The 15,756-nt window shown below is 38.8% G+C and overlaps 1 protein-coding gene across 1 annotated transcript in view; it reads left to right on the top strand.

Moving 5' to 3' along the window:
• CCSER1 (coiled-coil serine rich protein 1) overlaps nt 1–15,756 on the top strand; it is a 964,914-nt gene that overhangs the window by 331,348 nt on the left and 617,810 nt on the right. Inside the window, exon 4 of the mRNA XM_063458635.1 lies at nt 594–684. Coding sequence (XP_063314705.1) covers nt 594–684 — 91 coding nt within the window. The remainder of the gene's footprint in view (nt 1–593; nt 685–15,756) is intronic.

The raw sequence follows: 15,756 nt of genomic DNA, 5'->3' as shown, positions 1-15,756 counted from the left end.
TATTGGCTGTTTGGCTAACACCTTTAAGTGGGCCATGGTCGGGAATTCTTTCATAGATAGCCATGAGTGGACCAGAATTGGCTGAACTATATCACCCACAATACTGATTGCAGATTGCAGCTCAGGAATGTGTAACAAAGTTTGAATTTTCTGAGTTTATTTATTTATTTATTTATTTATTTTGTTAAAGAAATTATTTTACAAAAAAAGCAGAAACAAAAAAAAAAAAAACAACCAACCAAAAACCTTATCTTTATAATGCATTCAAAACTGCTGGTAAATCCTTCTTGGAGTGACCTTTTGATAATTTCCCTCTGTTACCTTGTATGCATTCCTATGTGTGAGTAAGTGCACATGCTATGTTTCTGTACATTCCACAATACAAAATGCCAGTTTTCAGTCAATCCTAGTTATATGTTGTTTTCCTGTTTATCTTCTATTTGCATGACTGCTGTTTTTTCTTGCACAAAAGATGACCTTCACTCTGTTACTGGAGCCCCATCGACAGTGTTAATGCAAAATCTGACTATCACAATATGTGTAATAGAAATGCTATTTTGTATGTTTTAACATCTTTCTAACTCTGTTACCAGGATGTGCTAAATAATCTGGGCTCCTGTGAATTGGATGAGGATGATCTCATGCTTGATTTGGAGTTTACAGAAGAGCAGTATCTTCGTAGAGGTAAGCAATTGTAAATGACGGGGTTTATAGTTGTTTAACCCCTTAAGGACCAAGCTTCTGGAATAAAAAGGAATCATGACGTGTCAGACATGTCATGTGTCCTTAACCCCTTAAGGACCAAACTTCTGGAATAAAATGGAATCATGACGTGTCACACACGTCATGTGTCCTTAAGGGGTTAAGGGGTTAAAATTGCAGTGCTACAAACTATTTACAGAAGGCTGAACTTGATGGACGCAAGTCTCTTTTCAGCTATGTAACTATGTAACTATGTAATTAATGAAAATGTCAAATTGGTTGCTTGGTCATTTTATCATGGACTTGTCGTCTACAGAAAAGTAGAGATGGCAAAAACAACTTCACATATGCAAATAAATTTCATTTGTACATTGTGTTAACACATGTATAGATTAAAAGGGTTATTCACTAAAGTGAGAATTCAAAAAAGATTTCAAATTTAAAGGACAAGTTTGGGAACCATAACAACTTTATCAAAATTAATTTATCTAACGCTAGCTCACCTTTATGGGTTAAATCGTTCACAAATTGTGTAACCCCAAAGCTTGTGCTCCAGCGCCGGATCACTTTGGCCCCCTTTCCTTCTGTTGTCTGAAATCTTAGATAATGGAAGGCTCAGGCAGCATAGGACAGGGCGCCGCTGAGTGACTTAGAGTGGTCAGCTGACACTTTAAGCTAATAAGTAACTCTCCATTAATAAAAATGGTATGTACCTTTCTATAAATGGGTAGCTATTAACCGCTCTAAGCCCAACAGCGGCGCCCCCGTCCGATGTTTTCCAAGCCTTCTGTTATCTAAGATTTTTGAAGCAGGGAAGCAGGCAATTCAGCACTGAAACACGAATTTTGGAGTTGAACAGTTTGTCAGCGATTTAACTCCTAAACAGTGGCATACCTACAACGGTCGCAGGGGTCGCAGCTGCGACCGGGCCCCTCACTCCAGAGGGCCCAGCCGTAGCCACGAACCCTGCGACCGTGGGCCACCTGGATACCTCCCGGGTATCTGACAGGAGGAGAGAGTTGTACTGCTCCCCTCCTACCTGTATGTAACGTGGCCGAGCAGTCTGTCAGGAAGTGCTCACTAAGTGTGTGAGTGTGTGTCTGTGAGTGTATGGGGGTGGCCCAGGGCAATTTCGCACCGGGGCCCTGTGATTTCTAGTTACGATTCTCCTCCTTAAGATGAGTCAGTGACCTCCTGGAACCATAACAACTTTATTTTAATGAAGTTGTTGTGGTACCCGGAATGTTTGTTTATGTCAAAAGTGCCAAACTGGAAATGTTTTCTAAATCAGCAAAAATTGTAATTTGGCTACTCTGGCCTTTAATTTCAAATTAATTTTGAATTCACTTTGAATTCTCTTTTTAGTAAATAACCCCATACATGTTATACTATCTAAGCTTATTTTTTTTTCTCTACTAAAAAAAAAATGGCTTTTACGGTACATGCATGTGCACACATTTTCCTGAACTTTAAAGCGGCACTGTCATGCCGAACTTACCTTTCCTCAATCTCTTCCTCTTCTCCCCCTCTCTCGGGATCTGTTATTCTTTTCTTCCTGTCTTCTTTAGTTTTCTTTAAAATCATAAGACAAAGTAGGGACTCTTTGTCTTATGGAGGATTCCTCCGCTTGACCAGCTCTGACCAGCGGAGGAGCAAAGTGTGCTTCATTTCCGCTGGTCAGACCAATTTTCCCATGATCCCTAGCTTTCCTCCCAGTTCCCACAATGCTTCCTGTCAGTATTGCCGAAAGTCCTGTCACTTAGACAGAACGCCGGCAAAACTGCCGAATTGCATCCTAACAGAATGAGCACTGTTTCTCCATTGGTGTTAGGATGCAATTCGGTACTTTGTTCGGATCGGAATTTCATTCAAATGAATGAAACTCCGATCCTATTAATTGCTGTGGCTGCATCTTGCAGCCGCTTAGTAGATAACTCCCTAATTCCCACGGTATCAGGGAGCTATCTACTAAAAGGCTGAAAGACCTAAATTGGTCTTTCAGACAAATTTACTAACACCAAGTAAAAATGACTTGGTATTAGTAAATAATATGCCCCTACTCACTATACCGCGAGTAGGGGCATGTCTAGTAAGCAGTGAGCAGCCTGTGGCTGCTCACTGTAGAAAAAAAAAAAAAAAAATATTGCCCCCCACCCCTAATATTGCCCCCCACCTTTAGGGGTGGGGGCCGTAAAGTAAAATAAGGGAGGGAGACCTATTGTCCCCCCCCCCCGGCCCCCACCCCCGAGCGGTGGGTGGGGGCCATAAAGATAATGAGGGGGGGGACCTACTGTCCTCCCCCCCGGCCCCCACCCCTGGGCGGCGGGCGGGGGCCATAATAGTAGTAGGGGGGGGGGACCTACTGTCCTCCCCCCCGGCCCCCACCCCTGGCCGGCGGGTGGGGGCCATAATGGTAATAAGAGGGGGGGGGACCTACTGTCCTCCCCCCCCGGCCCCCACCCCTGGCCGGCGGGTGGGGACCTTAATGGTAATAAGAGGGGGGACCTACTGTCCTCCCCCCCCGGCCCCCACCCCTGGGCGGCGGGTGGGGGCCATCATAGTAATAAGAGGGGGGGGACCTACTGTCCTCCCCCCCGGCCCCCACCCCTGGGCGGCGGGTGGGGGCCATCATAGTAATAAGAGGTGGGGGGACATACTGTCCTCCCCCCCCCGGCCCCCACCCCTGGGCGGCGGGTGGGGGCCATCATAGTAATAAGGGGGGGGGAGACCTACTGCCCCCCCCCGCCCCCACCCCTGGGCGGCGGGTGGGGGCACTAAGTAAATTCCCCCCCCCCCATCAAGGTGACTAGGGGTGCCCAAGCCCCTAGTCACCCACCCCCCACCCAAATAAAAAATGCCCCTACCTACCCCCCTCACCCTAAAAAATAGTGAGGGGGGAATAAAATTGCTAACCTGTAAAGTAAAATTAAACTTACCATTCGACGTCTTCTTTTTTCTAAAATCTTCATTTTTCAGCCCCAAAAAAGGCCAAATAAAAAACCATCATAGCCGTCGAACTAAAAATAAAATAAAAAACCCGAGCGCAAAAAAAAAATAACCTGACGAAAAAGAAAAAACCAGAGCGCACAAAAAAATAATCCATCTTCACCCATGGAGGGCTCCGCGCAGACTGAGCTCCGCAGGGCGGGGCAAGGCTTATAAAGCCTTGCCCCGCCCTGCAATTAGCCTAAGAACACTCTGATTGGTGGGTTTAAGCCAATCAGAGTGCTCTTTGTCATTTTACAAGCGTGGGAAAGTTCTTTGGAATTTTCCCACGCTTGTAAAATGACACAGAGCACTGTGATTGGATGGCTTGAAATCCATCCAATCACAGTGCTCTGTGTCATTTTACAAGCGTGGGAAAGTTCTTTGGAATTTTCCCACGCTTGTAAAATGACACAGAGCACTGTGATTGGATGGCTTGAAATCCATCCAATCACAGTGCTCTGTGTCATTTTACAAGCGTGGGAAAGTTCTTTGGAATTTTCCCACGCTTGTAAAATGACACAGAGCACTGTGATTGGATGGCTTGAAATCCATCCAATCACAGTGCTCTGTGTCATTTTACAAGCGTGGGAAAGTTCTTTGGAATTTTCCCACGCTTGTAAAATGACACAGAGCACTGTGATTGGATGGCTTGAAATCCATCCAATCACAGTGCTCTGTGTCATTTTACAAGCGTGGGAAAGTTCTTTGGAATTTTCCCACGCTTGTAAAATGACACAGAGCACTGTGATTGGATGGATTTCAAGCCATCCAATCACAGTGCTCTGTGTCATTTTACAAGCGTGGGAAAATTCCAAAGAACTTTCCCACGCTTGTAAAATGACAAAGAGCACTCTGATTGGCTTAAACCCACCAATCAGAGTGTTCTTAGGCTAATTGCAGGGCGGGGCAAGGCTTTATAAGCGATATAGCGAGTAGGGACATTGGGGAGATTTTAATCTCCCTTGTGCTATTATGGGGGTCATATTGACCCCCATAGAGTGAGGAGGGGACCTGGGGGGCTTATGAAGTGGCGGGGAGCACTGCTCCCTGCCGCTTCTGTCTTTACATATTGCAAGGAGGGAGCTGCATGTCGGTAGCTCCCTCCTTGTAATAAACCGAACAAACAAACGAACACTGATACACAGTGTTAGTTTGTTCGTCTGATTTTTTCTATTCATTCATTCGTCTGTCTGATGAATGAATGAATAGGTGAAATTCCCGTTCGCATGTCCAGGTGTTTCACTGGGCATGTGCGGGAATCTCAGGGCTATCTAGTGTGGGCAGATGACGTGTCCCACAGGGACTTCACCTACCCACACAAAGATGGCGGCGCCCTGAATATAGATCGGGGCAGAAAATAAAGAATAAAAAATAGGTAATGTGGGGGGCATAGGGGCATTTGGGGATGACTAGGGGGTCGATTGGATGTAGTTGAGGCGGGAGGGGGGTTAAAAAAAAAACGGAATTCGGCATGACAGTGCCGCTTTAAATGCTGAGTGACATATTCAACTATGCTGTGCATTGTGGGATACTGCATATTACGTTGTAACAGAAATTAAATCTATTTACCTGTACTCTGGCAGCATGGATCTTATGTGTTAAATATTTGAATAATATTAAATATATACATTTGCTGGAATTTTTACTAGCACAAATATATTATCTGTGTCCACTACAATAAAAATAGTCTTTTTTATATATTTTTTGCATTGCAGATTCTTTTTAAACTATGTATTGAGTCAAAAAACTAGATGTGTATCATAATGACATGGTTGCTTAAAGAAATATTCCAGACCTCTAAATCAATTTAGCTTGCTGAAGTGCTTTGTGTGTGGTGTGTCCTCTTTTTCATTTTACAAAGTATGCAGATTTTAATTGAAATGAATAAATTAACAACATATAATAGTACTTCCTGGTTGTTTAGCTCAGTGGAGCTAAACTCAAGAGCAGCAATTGCTCAGAGCAACTGCCTTGCAAAGACTTCTCATTGAGCTGCATTGGGAAGTCTGTGATTGGACAGCCACAGAATGTATGTGCAGGGTTAGAAGGGGAGGGCTTGCAAACACTTCAGACAAGAGATCTGCAGCTTTGGCGCACTGTTTATCAATATATCTCCAATGAAAAAATGCTTGTGCATTTTCATTGGTGGTATATCTTCTGAATAGTGATTTATTTTAATGTTATTCTTGTGAAAAATAATGAATAGTGTTTGCATACCTCCACTCTCAATTATAGCAGTCCATGCTAAAGTGCTGTAGAAGTTAGCTCGCACCGTGCAAACACGCATATTGATGCATTGCACTTACATGGGATATTTTTCTGGTCTTCCCAGATGTAGAGGAAGCAGTAGGAATGGAGTCCCAAACTGGGACTGTCCTGATAAATTCAGGACTGTGGAGTGGTAATGTAGTAGTAATAGTAATAAATATTTAGATATTTGAACATTGTTGCTTAAAATACTGTATAAAGGAGTCCCTGTGTGGCTGCATCCGTATAAAGGAGTCCCTGTGTGGCTGCATCCTGTAATAACATATCACTATCTCCTTTTAACCGCAATTGTGATTTTGTGACATTTTCTTCACTTGCATACTTCAAGCAGTCATACGTTCTTCTCCTTTGTGGACACTAGCATGAGTGATTGCCTGGGGCTCACCAAATAAATGATGTAGCAATAAATCTCTTAAATGCTCTGTACATCAAGGAGAAATTGAGATGTGCCATCATATGACATTGATTGCCAGCTCTGCCCCTAAGTTTCAGGTTTTCTCTGTTTTATCTCAAAAATGCGTTATAAGAAAAGTAAGGTACAGCTGCTGCCCGTACTGGCCATTTATTATGTTTATATATGAAGGTCACAATTTACTAACACAATTTTGTTCAAATTAAATTATCTGGCAAATTACCTGGAAAAATGCCATATCCTCTCAAGAACAATTCCCCTTAGAAAAAGAAAATATCTAGTTGAATATCTTGCAGGATTTAGAAATATTCTGTTGTTTGTGACAGCACATCTACTTTCAGCGCTGGATGCCGTTCATACTATATTTGCATAACTGTACCCAAATGATGTCTTTCCGTCCAACGCTAGCTGTCATGGCTCAGTTCCCATCACAGCCATTCAGTAGAACAAACATGTTCCATTACAATGCAATAATAGGATCTGTAGACAATTTTAGCTAATGACCAGTTACAGCAAGAGGGGGAAAAAAGTTTGAAATTGGAAATGGCGAACACATATTTCACACTGTGTTTGACTGTTCTAACAAATGGTCAATTCTAGAACATGCCTGCTGTAAGCAATCATGATCAATAAGGTGAAAAGGTAACGCTAAGTAATCCTTTTCAGTTCATTAGTCGGCAGCTGTATTGGAATAATGTGCTGTTATTATATTACAAAATGTGCTACTTGTCCAATTACACATTTAACAATGCCGAAGAATGTTTCAATTGCCGACTGTTAGGTTGATTTTCACATCTGGAGTTGTTTCTTTTTCAATTGCTAATGTTTTCTTGCAGGCATTCTGATTTATACTGTACAATGTTTGTTGTTTTATGTCTTTTGCTGATAATAAGATCATTAAAATATGGTTTGGAATATTGTAATACATTCTACATACATGTCGCTGTTGGGTTTTATATAGATTTATGGTGTAATATAGTAATTACGCAGAATCAAAGATCTTCGCACATATTTAATTTGAATATTTCTATATTTTCACCAAACAGTATCTCTCAATGATCACATTTAATTTAGCTAAAATAATCGCATACTGAAAGAGTTCGAATGTGGTATGTGTATTTGTTTATTAGACAATGAAATATATTTTAGGTCGAAATGCTGAAATGTACCAAAATTCTGATTTCCACCTGTTGAGCCAAAATAATTGATTTTTATACCACTCTTCCTGTTTCTATTGGTTATTATTTCTCATGACATCTGTGACTCAAAAGACAGGAAAATGCTCCTATAAGTGTACTGCAAAACATTTATGTAATATTGCCTGCTTCCCTGACACTCTGCTACAATGTAAAGTAGAACTTGTACAGCCTGTATAACAGTGTGAATTTCCTGTCCCCTCAAAATAACTCAACACAGAGCCATTATCGTCTAAACCGTTGGCAACAAAAGTGTATATATATATTCACTCTGCCACTATATAAATATTTATATGTATGTGTCCAAAAAAACTGAATGCACTCCAGGGTCTTTGTAAAGTAAAATTTAATTTAATTCATATACAAAATAAAAAAAATTAACATCAACGTTTCGGCTCTCATCTGGAGCCTTCTTCAGGATGGCAGATATTATATATATAGAATTAGAAGAACAAAAAAGGGCTTGAAAATGGGTCGATTAGTGTGCTGCACACTAAGCCCTTTTTTGTTCTTCTAATTCAGTTCCCAACTCAATTTTGGTTCCGTGGTGTCTCTGTCTGTCTGTCTGTCTGTCCATTCTGGCTATTTACAGAATTTTTGTATACCTGTGAGGAATCATTTGCAGATATGTTTTGTTTTATCGGGGCATTATGTGAATTTGATTTCCAAACTCTACTTTAAACTTGCAAACAAAAGACTCAAGGGGCTATATTTGAAAAATCGTTAAAAACTAAAATCAAACCATTGATCAGGCTTCCAGCAGTAAAGGCCCAAATCAAAAGAAAAGCCTCATTGCAATATGCCATTTAGAAATCAGTGAGCACAGTTAGTGATGCAAATTCTTAATGTGACAACCAATCTGAGTATTTTTTTCCAAGGACCTTTGCATAAAAAACCCACTTTTGTTAATAACCAAGTAATTCTGTACCAGTCCTATTAATACAATACATTTACCTGATAATAATTCATCTTTGGCAAATGTCTTCTGATAAGAAAGTGTGTGCATTGTTGGCCCTGTATTAGTATGATTACAGTTTATCTTCAGTAACAAGAATAAACACACATATGCTTTTCAAAATATTTATAAAGTAAACGCATTTCATTCCCCAGTGCACAATTAACTGACCTGAAGTAACATCCCTGTCGTAAGTGAATTTATCTTCAGTTACAAGAATAAATACACATGTACTCTACAAAATATTTATTAAGTATGTAAGAGTATTTCATTTCCCAGTATACAATCAACGGACCTGTAGTGAAATCCCTTTGGGACTAAATAGCGTATCCAATGTGGGGAAAATGTTACAAAAGTCAAAGATTGTATAAAAACTATAATAAAATTTTTGTTTAACAAAGAATGGCGTGTGTGTGTTCTCCCAAAAGACAAAACTGTCAAAAATTTTAAGGGAACACTCCAAACACCATAGCCAATATGTGGTTCCTTTAAATGTATAAGATATTTATATATTAGATAACGGTGATGCACGAGAGACATTATAATAAAGCATGATGCGAAAAGGTCTCCAGAACAAAGACGTAGCACTTTGATCTCCTAATAAATGCCTCTTGAATATGCATTTTATTTATATTACCTTTTCTTAAACTAGGTTTGGACTAGAGCTAAAACAAAGGCTAAGGTTTCCTTAATCTCAGGGCATCATCTGGATGTACATTACTTTGCCTCAGTCTCCTGCACCCCTGTCTTAGCTTTTCTATTCCAGGACTGATTTTTGGCAGCAGCTGCTGCATGTCCTTATGCTATTCCTTGATTAGGGCTTTCACGGCTTAGTGTCATCCACACCATACATTACAATTCTTAATACACTCTGTGACATTAGCCATGGTGAAGTGTGATATTTAAAAACATGACCTGCCTATCTGAATAAAAGGCCTACAATATGAATAAACACAGCAGATGGAATCTTATAAAAAAGAGAATGCAGAGCGTAAATCTGGTAAACTACTCTATGGTGCTGATACTATATTTGGTAACTTGACTTGGTTGTAATTTATTAGTAAAGCTGGAGAAATGTAAAAACAATTTTTGGCTATGGTTGATTTGTGTACCTGGGGAGGATCTGACCCTGAGAAGTCCAGATATTATTTTAGCACCGTTTTATTGTTAGCCTTGAGTCTCCTAAAATCTGTAATTTTAGGCATTCATTTTTTAGAAAGAGATGCCAGTTTCAACTGCCTTTTTTTTTTTTTAGTACTTTTTATATAGGGATGTTAACAAGATATTTTAATAACATTTAACAATCAATCAAATATTGGACTTATATACAGATGTGATTGTATTCAGGGGCGGACTGACCACTCAGGCACATCGGATTAAGACTTTCTAAATTGGGTTTTTATCGCATATTGGACATATAGAGTAGGTTACCATCGGCTGAGCACTGATAGCAATTTCATTTAGGTTTATACGTATAAACTATATCATCTGACTGGCATTTTTAACCTACAGCAAAAATATTTCAGAAGATTGAACTGAAAACTCCTTTAAACACTTTAAATCTCCCTTTATAAATAATTTGACTTCTGCAGTCACTATCATAGTTTTCGTATCATGATTTGGTCACCAAAAGTCTAGTTTATGATACATGTAATGCAGCTCAGTATATGTACATACATTACTCCAACTCTGGGAGGGTGTTTTGTCATTCAACCCAATAGCTCATACACAGGATTATTCGTTAACGTGAGAACTCACAGTGAATATCAAATTTTAAGGTTAAACGAGCCAAACTGGAAGAATTCTCTGTCATCTACACTCCACTTTGGCTAAATTATCTTTGAATTCTAACTTTAGTAAATTATCCTGTGAGTTTATATGAGCAAGTTTACTTTCCATATACATTTCTGAATGTCTGTGTTATCTTAACCCCTTAAGGACACATGACATGTGTGACATGTCATGATTCCCTTTTATTCCAGAAGTTTGGTCCTTAAGGGGTTAATGTGTGATGTTGAGGCAGACATAAAAATAAGGGATTTGATAAAATTAAACACTTCCTATAAAAGTTATCTATATCATTGATCAAACTCTTTAAGAAAAAAATAATCTAAGCCTATTTGCCTGCTATAAAATTACTTTCCATACTGCAAATGCAAGAAGAGGCTTACCAGCATCTGAATTCCAAGTCCACTCCATTTGGTTGTTTGAAGTGTTTCTATGATTTAGATCATGTTAAATGTAATATCTGAAGCCAGACATATTATACATTTCAAAAGAATGAACTTACTAGTAAAAAGAGGAATATTGGAACAGTTCTACATTATAAATCACAGATTATAGATTATCCTGTAAAGTTATTGAAAGCTGATATTTTTGCTGGCATTGGTAAGTTTTCTATTTTTGTGAAGCAGCCCACATTTAAATGAAATGCCCACATGGGTAAATATAGTGGCATGCCCTTAAAAATTTGAATATATTCAATAATTTGCTGTAAAAAACAAACAAAATACTGTATAATTAGATTGTCTGATCTGATGCATTTGCTTTTAAACTCGTAAAATGATTTAATCTACAAAAGGAAATAGGTAGTTGTATTTTCATCATGTTGCGCAGACTGGTAGATTTTTAGGTATGCCAATAAAGTGGGCAAGACTAATGATTAGTTCTGCCAAATTACACCTATGACTGCTGGCAAATAGCCTACTGAATTGGCATAAGAAGTATATGTAAGAGGAAGCTGGAATGCAGCCACATCAATGTCAGCACTGGAGATTCCACAGTTTATCTATATTTTACTTTTGCTATTTCTTAGCGCCCTCATTTTCCAGTATCAAAATACCAGGCATGGTCCGTCTGCATGATGGATACCGCAAGGCCAGATGATCAATCGACCTCTCAGAAATACAACACACAAAATGGTGGACAGCACACTAATAAGTGGTAATAAACACCATGTATGTGATCACTCAAAAGATATAAAAGTGAATAAGTAGCAAAAAAAAGGGATATACCATAAGATAGATAGTCTCTGATGTGTCTAAAAAATAAAATGCTCACAATAGGGTAATATAGTATGAACCAATAAACAAATAAATTAACCTCTTATAGCATCCCACTCACATTTTTTATTTTATTTTGTAATTCTTTATTTTTGAATGAGCAATCAGGTGGAGACACAGATATCATACATTCCATTTTGTCAGGCATTCAAGAAATCTATGACATATTTTGCACAGTGTTGCAATTACTTTATATAAACAGTTGACATAAGTTGCACGCAGGCAACATGCACTTTAATGTCACCATGCTTTGAAACCGCCCGTCACCCCTACTTCCTAGTTCTCTTTTCTTTTTTGTTTTCATAAACCTTTCCTATTTCCTAATTAGACCTTAGACAGTGGGTGGTACATAGAAAAGCAAAATGTTGTCTTAACATCGCATTACAAAATTACGGTACTCAGATGTACTACTATTCTATTGGAAACGTAAAATTTTGGAGTTTAAATTGGTCTCCTGGCATCTCAATATGGCGCCGCAGTTTGCATTAGAAGATGGTGAAGGATTCTTATAGTGATATATGCATTAGCGTATTCACTAGAGTGTGTTGCATATTTCCACTCATATTTTTATGAGCCTGTGTATCACTAGCACAAGTACGTCAGCATTCGTGGGATGAAGTTGTTCTGGTAATTTAGCTGCTGGTATTCAACACTCCCAGAAACGAAAAGGGACAGCAAGCACCAAATAAGGGTAACATTTATTCAGTAAAAAAAATACAATATTCTTACATGTCAATCAGCTTGGTGCAGCAAGCAAAACTTGTCTCTCCTGAAATAAGCACAACGTGTTTCGGCATAAGAGCTTCCTCAGGTGCATACATTACAGTCCTGCAGTGTCTCCTTTTAAATGTACATTATGGCACCAACATCTGTTTGCCAGATGCCTACCAGCGTGCCGTGGCATTTCCAGCACTCTAAAATGATCCTATACATCTTCATACTTCTTAATGTCGGTGCCGGAATACAGCCACGGCACGCACGTCCAGGCACATCCAGACTTGATAAAGGCTTAGAGAAGAGCCGAAACGTCTCCCCTTTCTTGTTCCAAATAAAAAGACTGCCTTTTAGAAGAAACCTTAGGTGTGCCTGGATATTTCTTTTCTTCCATTTGATGTCTCCAGGGATTTGCCCTCCCTTTCTGGAGCACCCTGCAGGAAGTATTCCCCCTTTTTTAGTGGGTGCATTATATTCTTGTTTTTATTTTGCTTAATACACACATAAACACAGTACCTTATACACTATGACACGGATACTCACCCTTACATGGACATACACTCTCTATTACAGATACATACTTGTCTGTTTAGAAAGTGGCATTGCAAAACAAGACAGAAGCCCTCGTATTTAGCTTTTGATTTGGTATATCAGTCATTTTGTTTTTCCTCTAAAAACCCAAGTGACAATGCCTTCAATTTATGAATTTGACTTCTGATGAGATCATTACCAAAGACTTATTATTGCTGAATACTTATGATTCACTCAGTGATACAAAGGATGAAAAGAATCTGCAATAATTAGCTCATCACACTTAAACAGAATACATATCACAATTTCTATTTTTCTTACTATTTTATAAAAATGTGTTGTATAATTTAATTATTTTTGTGGATATATATATTTGTAGTGATGAATGTAAATTGGTAGGTCTCTGCTGCTCCTCAAAAAACGCAGCACTTTAAACTGAGTCTGACATGTAGGGGTGCCATAGATTCTAGTTTCTAGGAGTAGTAGACATCGACAACATTGTTTAATGCACACATTTTCCACAACCAGCATGTCTCTCTTTCACTGAAAGTCATGGACCAAGTCTGTCCTTCCAGTAAGTGAGTTCCATTTTCCCCTTAATCCTAGGACCGCATGGAAGCTTAGCATCGGTTCAGGGCAGTTAGCAACTTTTTCACTCAGATAAGTATTGAGTAGATCTTTGAGCTTCCTCATTGGTCTGGGATGTGCCATCAGGAGCTAATTCCTTGTTTTCCAGGAAGGCATCCTTCATGTTTATGAGGTGGATAAATGAGTGGATAAGTGAATGGCCTGTCCCAATCCTCGCATTACTGTGGCTCCAATGGTCTGTCATGTCCCTAAATGGAGTAAGAAGTGCCACTAGTTGCCTTAATATTGTCTAATCCTCACAACCCAGTGGGGAGTCAACACCAACGGAGTGGTAGGAAACTAGACCATGGATTGCCTCTTCTGTTCCAAAGTTCTTTGAAAGCATTTTAAAAGTGGAGTTCATCCACAGACTGACATCCTATCATTGTGTGTGGGAAGCCCTCTTTTCTCTTGTTTCTACCTCTGCCTCACGAGTTGACTTGTCCTCACCCTATTGCCAGAAATCATTCGGACACATTATTAATTATAAAACATTTCAGGCTAAATCCAGTAACATTAACTAGCATTTGAATTTTCCAATATTACTTCCATAGCAATGATTTATAAGATGCCCATTTTCTCCCAGATTGAGTCCACAGAGTTGGTTAACGTGCTTGACTTTCCAGACCTGTTTTAAGACATTAAAAAGCTTGAAAATGTTACATATATTTTTATATAAATATATATGTATCTCAAGTTCTCATGACAGTTACACATGGCAAAGAGCTATAAGTCTTTATAATTTGATTAGTGTAAAGAGTATCAAGGCCATCTACAGAGATCAGACAAATGAAAAGGTCTTTGCAATAGGACAGCATTGTCAATTACAAATTAATTAGTTAGCAACTAAATTATTTTGCATTAGATGAACATGCAGAGCATGGAACTGATTCAGTGAATTAGGAACTCCTCCTGAGTCTGTTAATTGCACATGAAGTAATTCATTCTTATTCATTTTAAAGGTGAAAAGCACAGCTCACAGCCAAGAGCTGTAATGGACTGCACTAGATTCTCTGCGTTGTGTATATGTCTTATAACATATAAATACATATTCTCTTGTGATTTTAATGTTGGGTGTCCATAATGCTTTATGATCTACATAGAAATATAAATATTGATGAAAGGTATCAATTAGATTTGCCCAGCAAGTTTACCCATCTTGTGAATGTGTTCTTTTATTTTATACATCTATTCTGCACTGCAGTGGGCTGCTGCCACATATGCGAGCCTCTAAATAAGCACAGCATAGTTTATAGTCTAATAATCCTTGTAACTGTCTGCTGATCATGTTGAAGAAACATCCATTTACTGTTATGTTAACTTGTGCATGGAGTATATAGAGATAGTTGACCATACAGATGTCCATATTAATATTAGCCTAAAAATATTTTTCTTTTGGAAATGATAAGAATACCAGTGAATTTTGTGATCAACTTGGGGTTGATCATAGGCTAGTGAACTTCTGAGAGTGATCATTTTTGCAAATTATCTAAGAAAAAAGGTAGATCTCTTATGAATCTGCGTGTCTATTTTTCCCCCCAGCCCCTCTGTGTGTCTCTACCCCAAAGGCTGGTGTGTCCTAGGTGGCCACCTTACGGTTGTGCCGGACTTGCATTAAACATGGAGTCATGTATATCAAATGGATGTAATGACTTGGTTTCACTTGGCTATTACAGTCTGTACCCGATAGGCTTGTGGAGGAGAGATGCTGGAGAAATACAATAGCTTTAGAGATATTTTATAGTGATTTCAGTCTATAGAAGCAATCACAGTTCAGTACGTTGGATGTGAGGAACGTGCTCTGTGTCTTAACATGGTTATCTAGTTAATGTGTAAGACAGTTGCCTGATTTTTGAGATCATTCTCACAAATGATCACATCAAGAAGATCACTACCATATGATAGACTCTATGTTCACAGCTAAATTCACTATTTTTTGACATTTTGCTCAATAAAAATGCATTGACAGCTGCTGAAAATGACAAAAGCTGTGACAGACAACAAAATAGTTCTGCTGTAAAATCACCTCCTCTTATATGTGAATGCTTTGGAATCTCTGTAATTGAGGAAATTAAAAGTACATTAGGTCCATCATCACTCGGTTTCCTTTAACAGGACCAAATATAAATTAACCCCTTAAGGATAGAGGCAATTGTCCAAGTTCAGAACCAATACAAAACCTAGAATTCGCACTGTTTTTCTAACCGTAATGTGAAGATTTTTCTTTGTGTCCCATACTAAATATATTGGTTATTAAAAGCCTAGAAAATTATTCTCAGAAAGGGCTTTCTTTTAATTTGT

Source organism: Pelobates fuscus, chromosome 6 (assembly GCF_036172605.1).
Source record: "Pelobates fuscus isolate aPelFus1 chromosome 6, aPelFus1.pri, whole genome shotgun sequence".
In the NCBI taxonomy this organism is placed as follows: domain Eukaryota; kingdom Metazoa; phylum Chordata; class Amphibia; order Anura; family Pelobatidae; genus Pelobates; species Pelobates fuscus.
The sequence above is the reverse complement of the archived record's forward strand: the minus strand, read 5'-3'. Positions and strand labels throughout refer to the sequence as shown.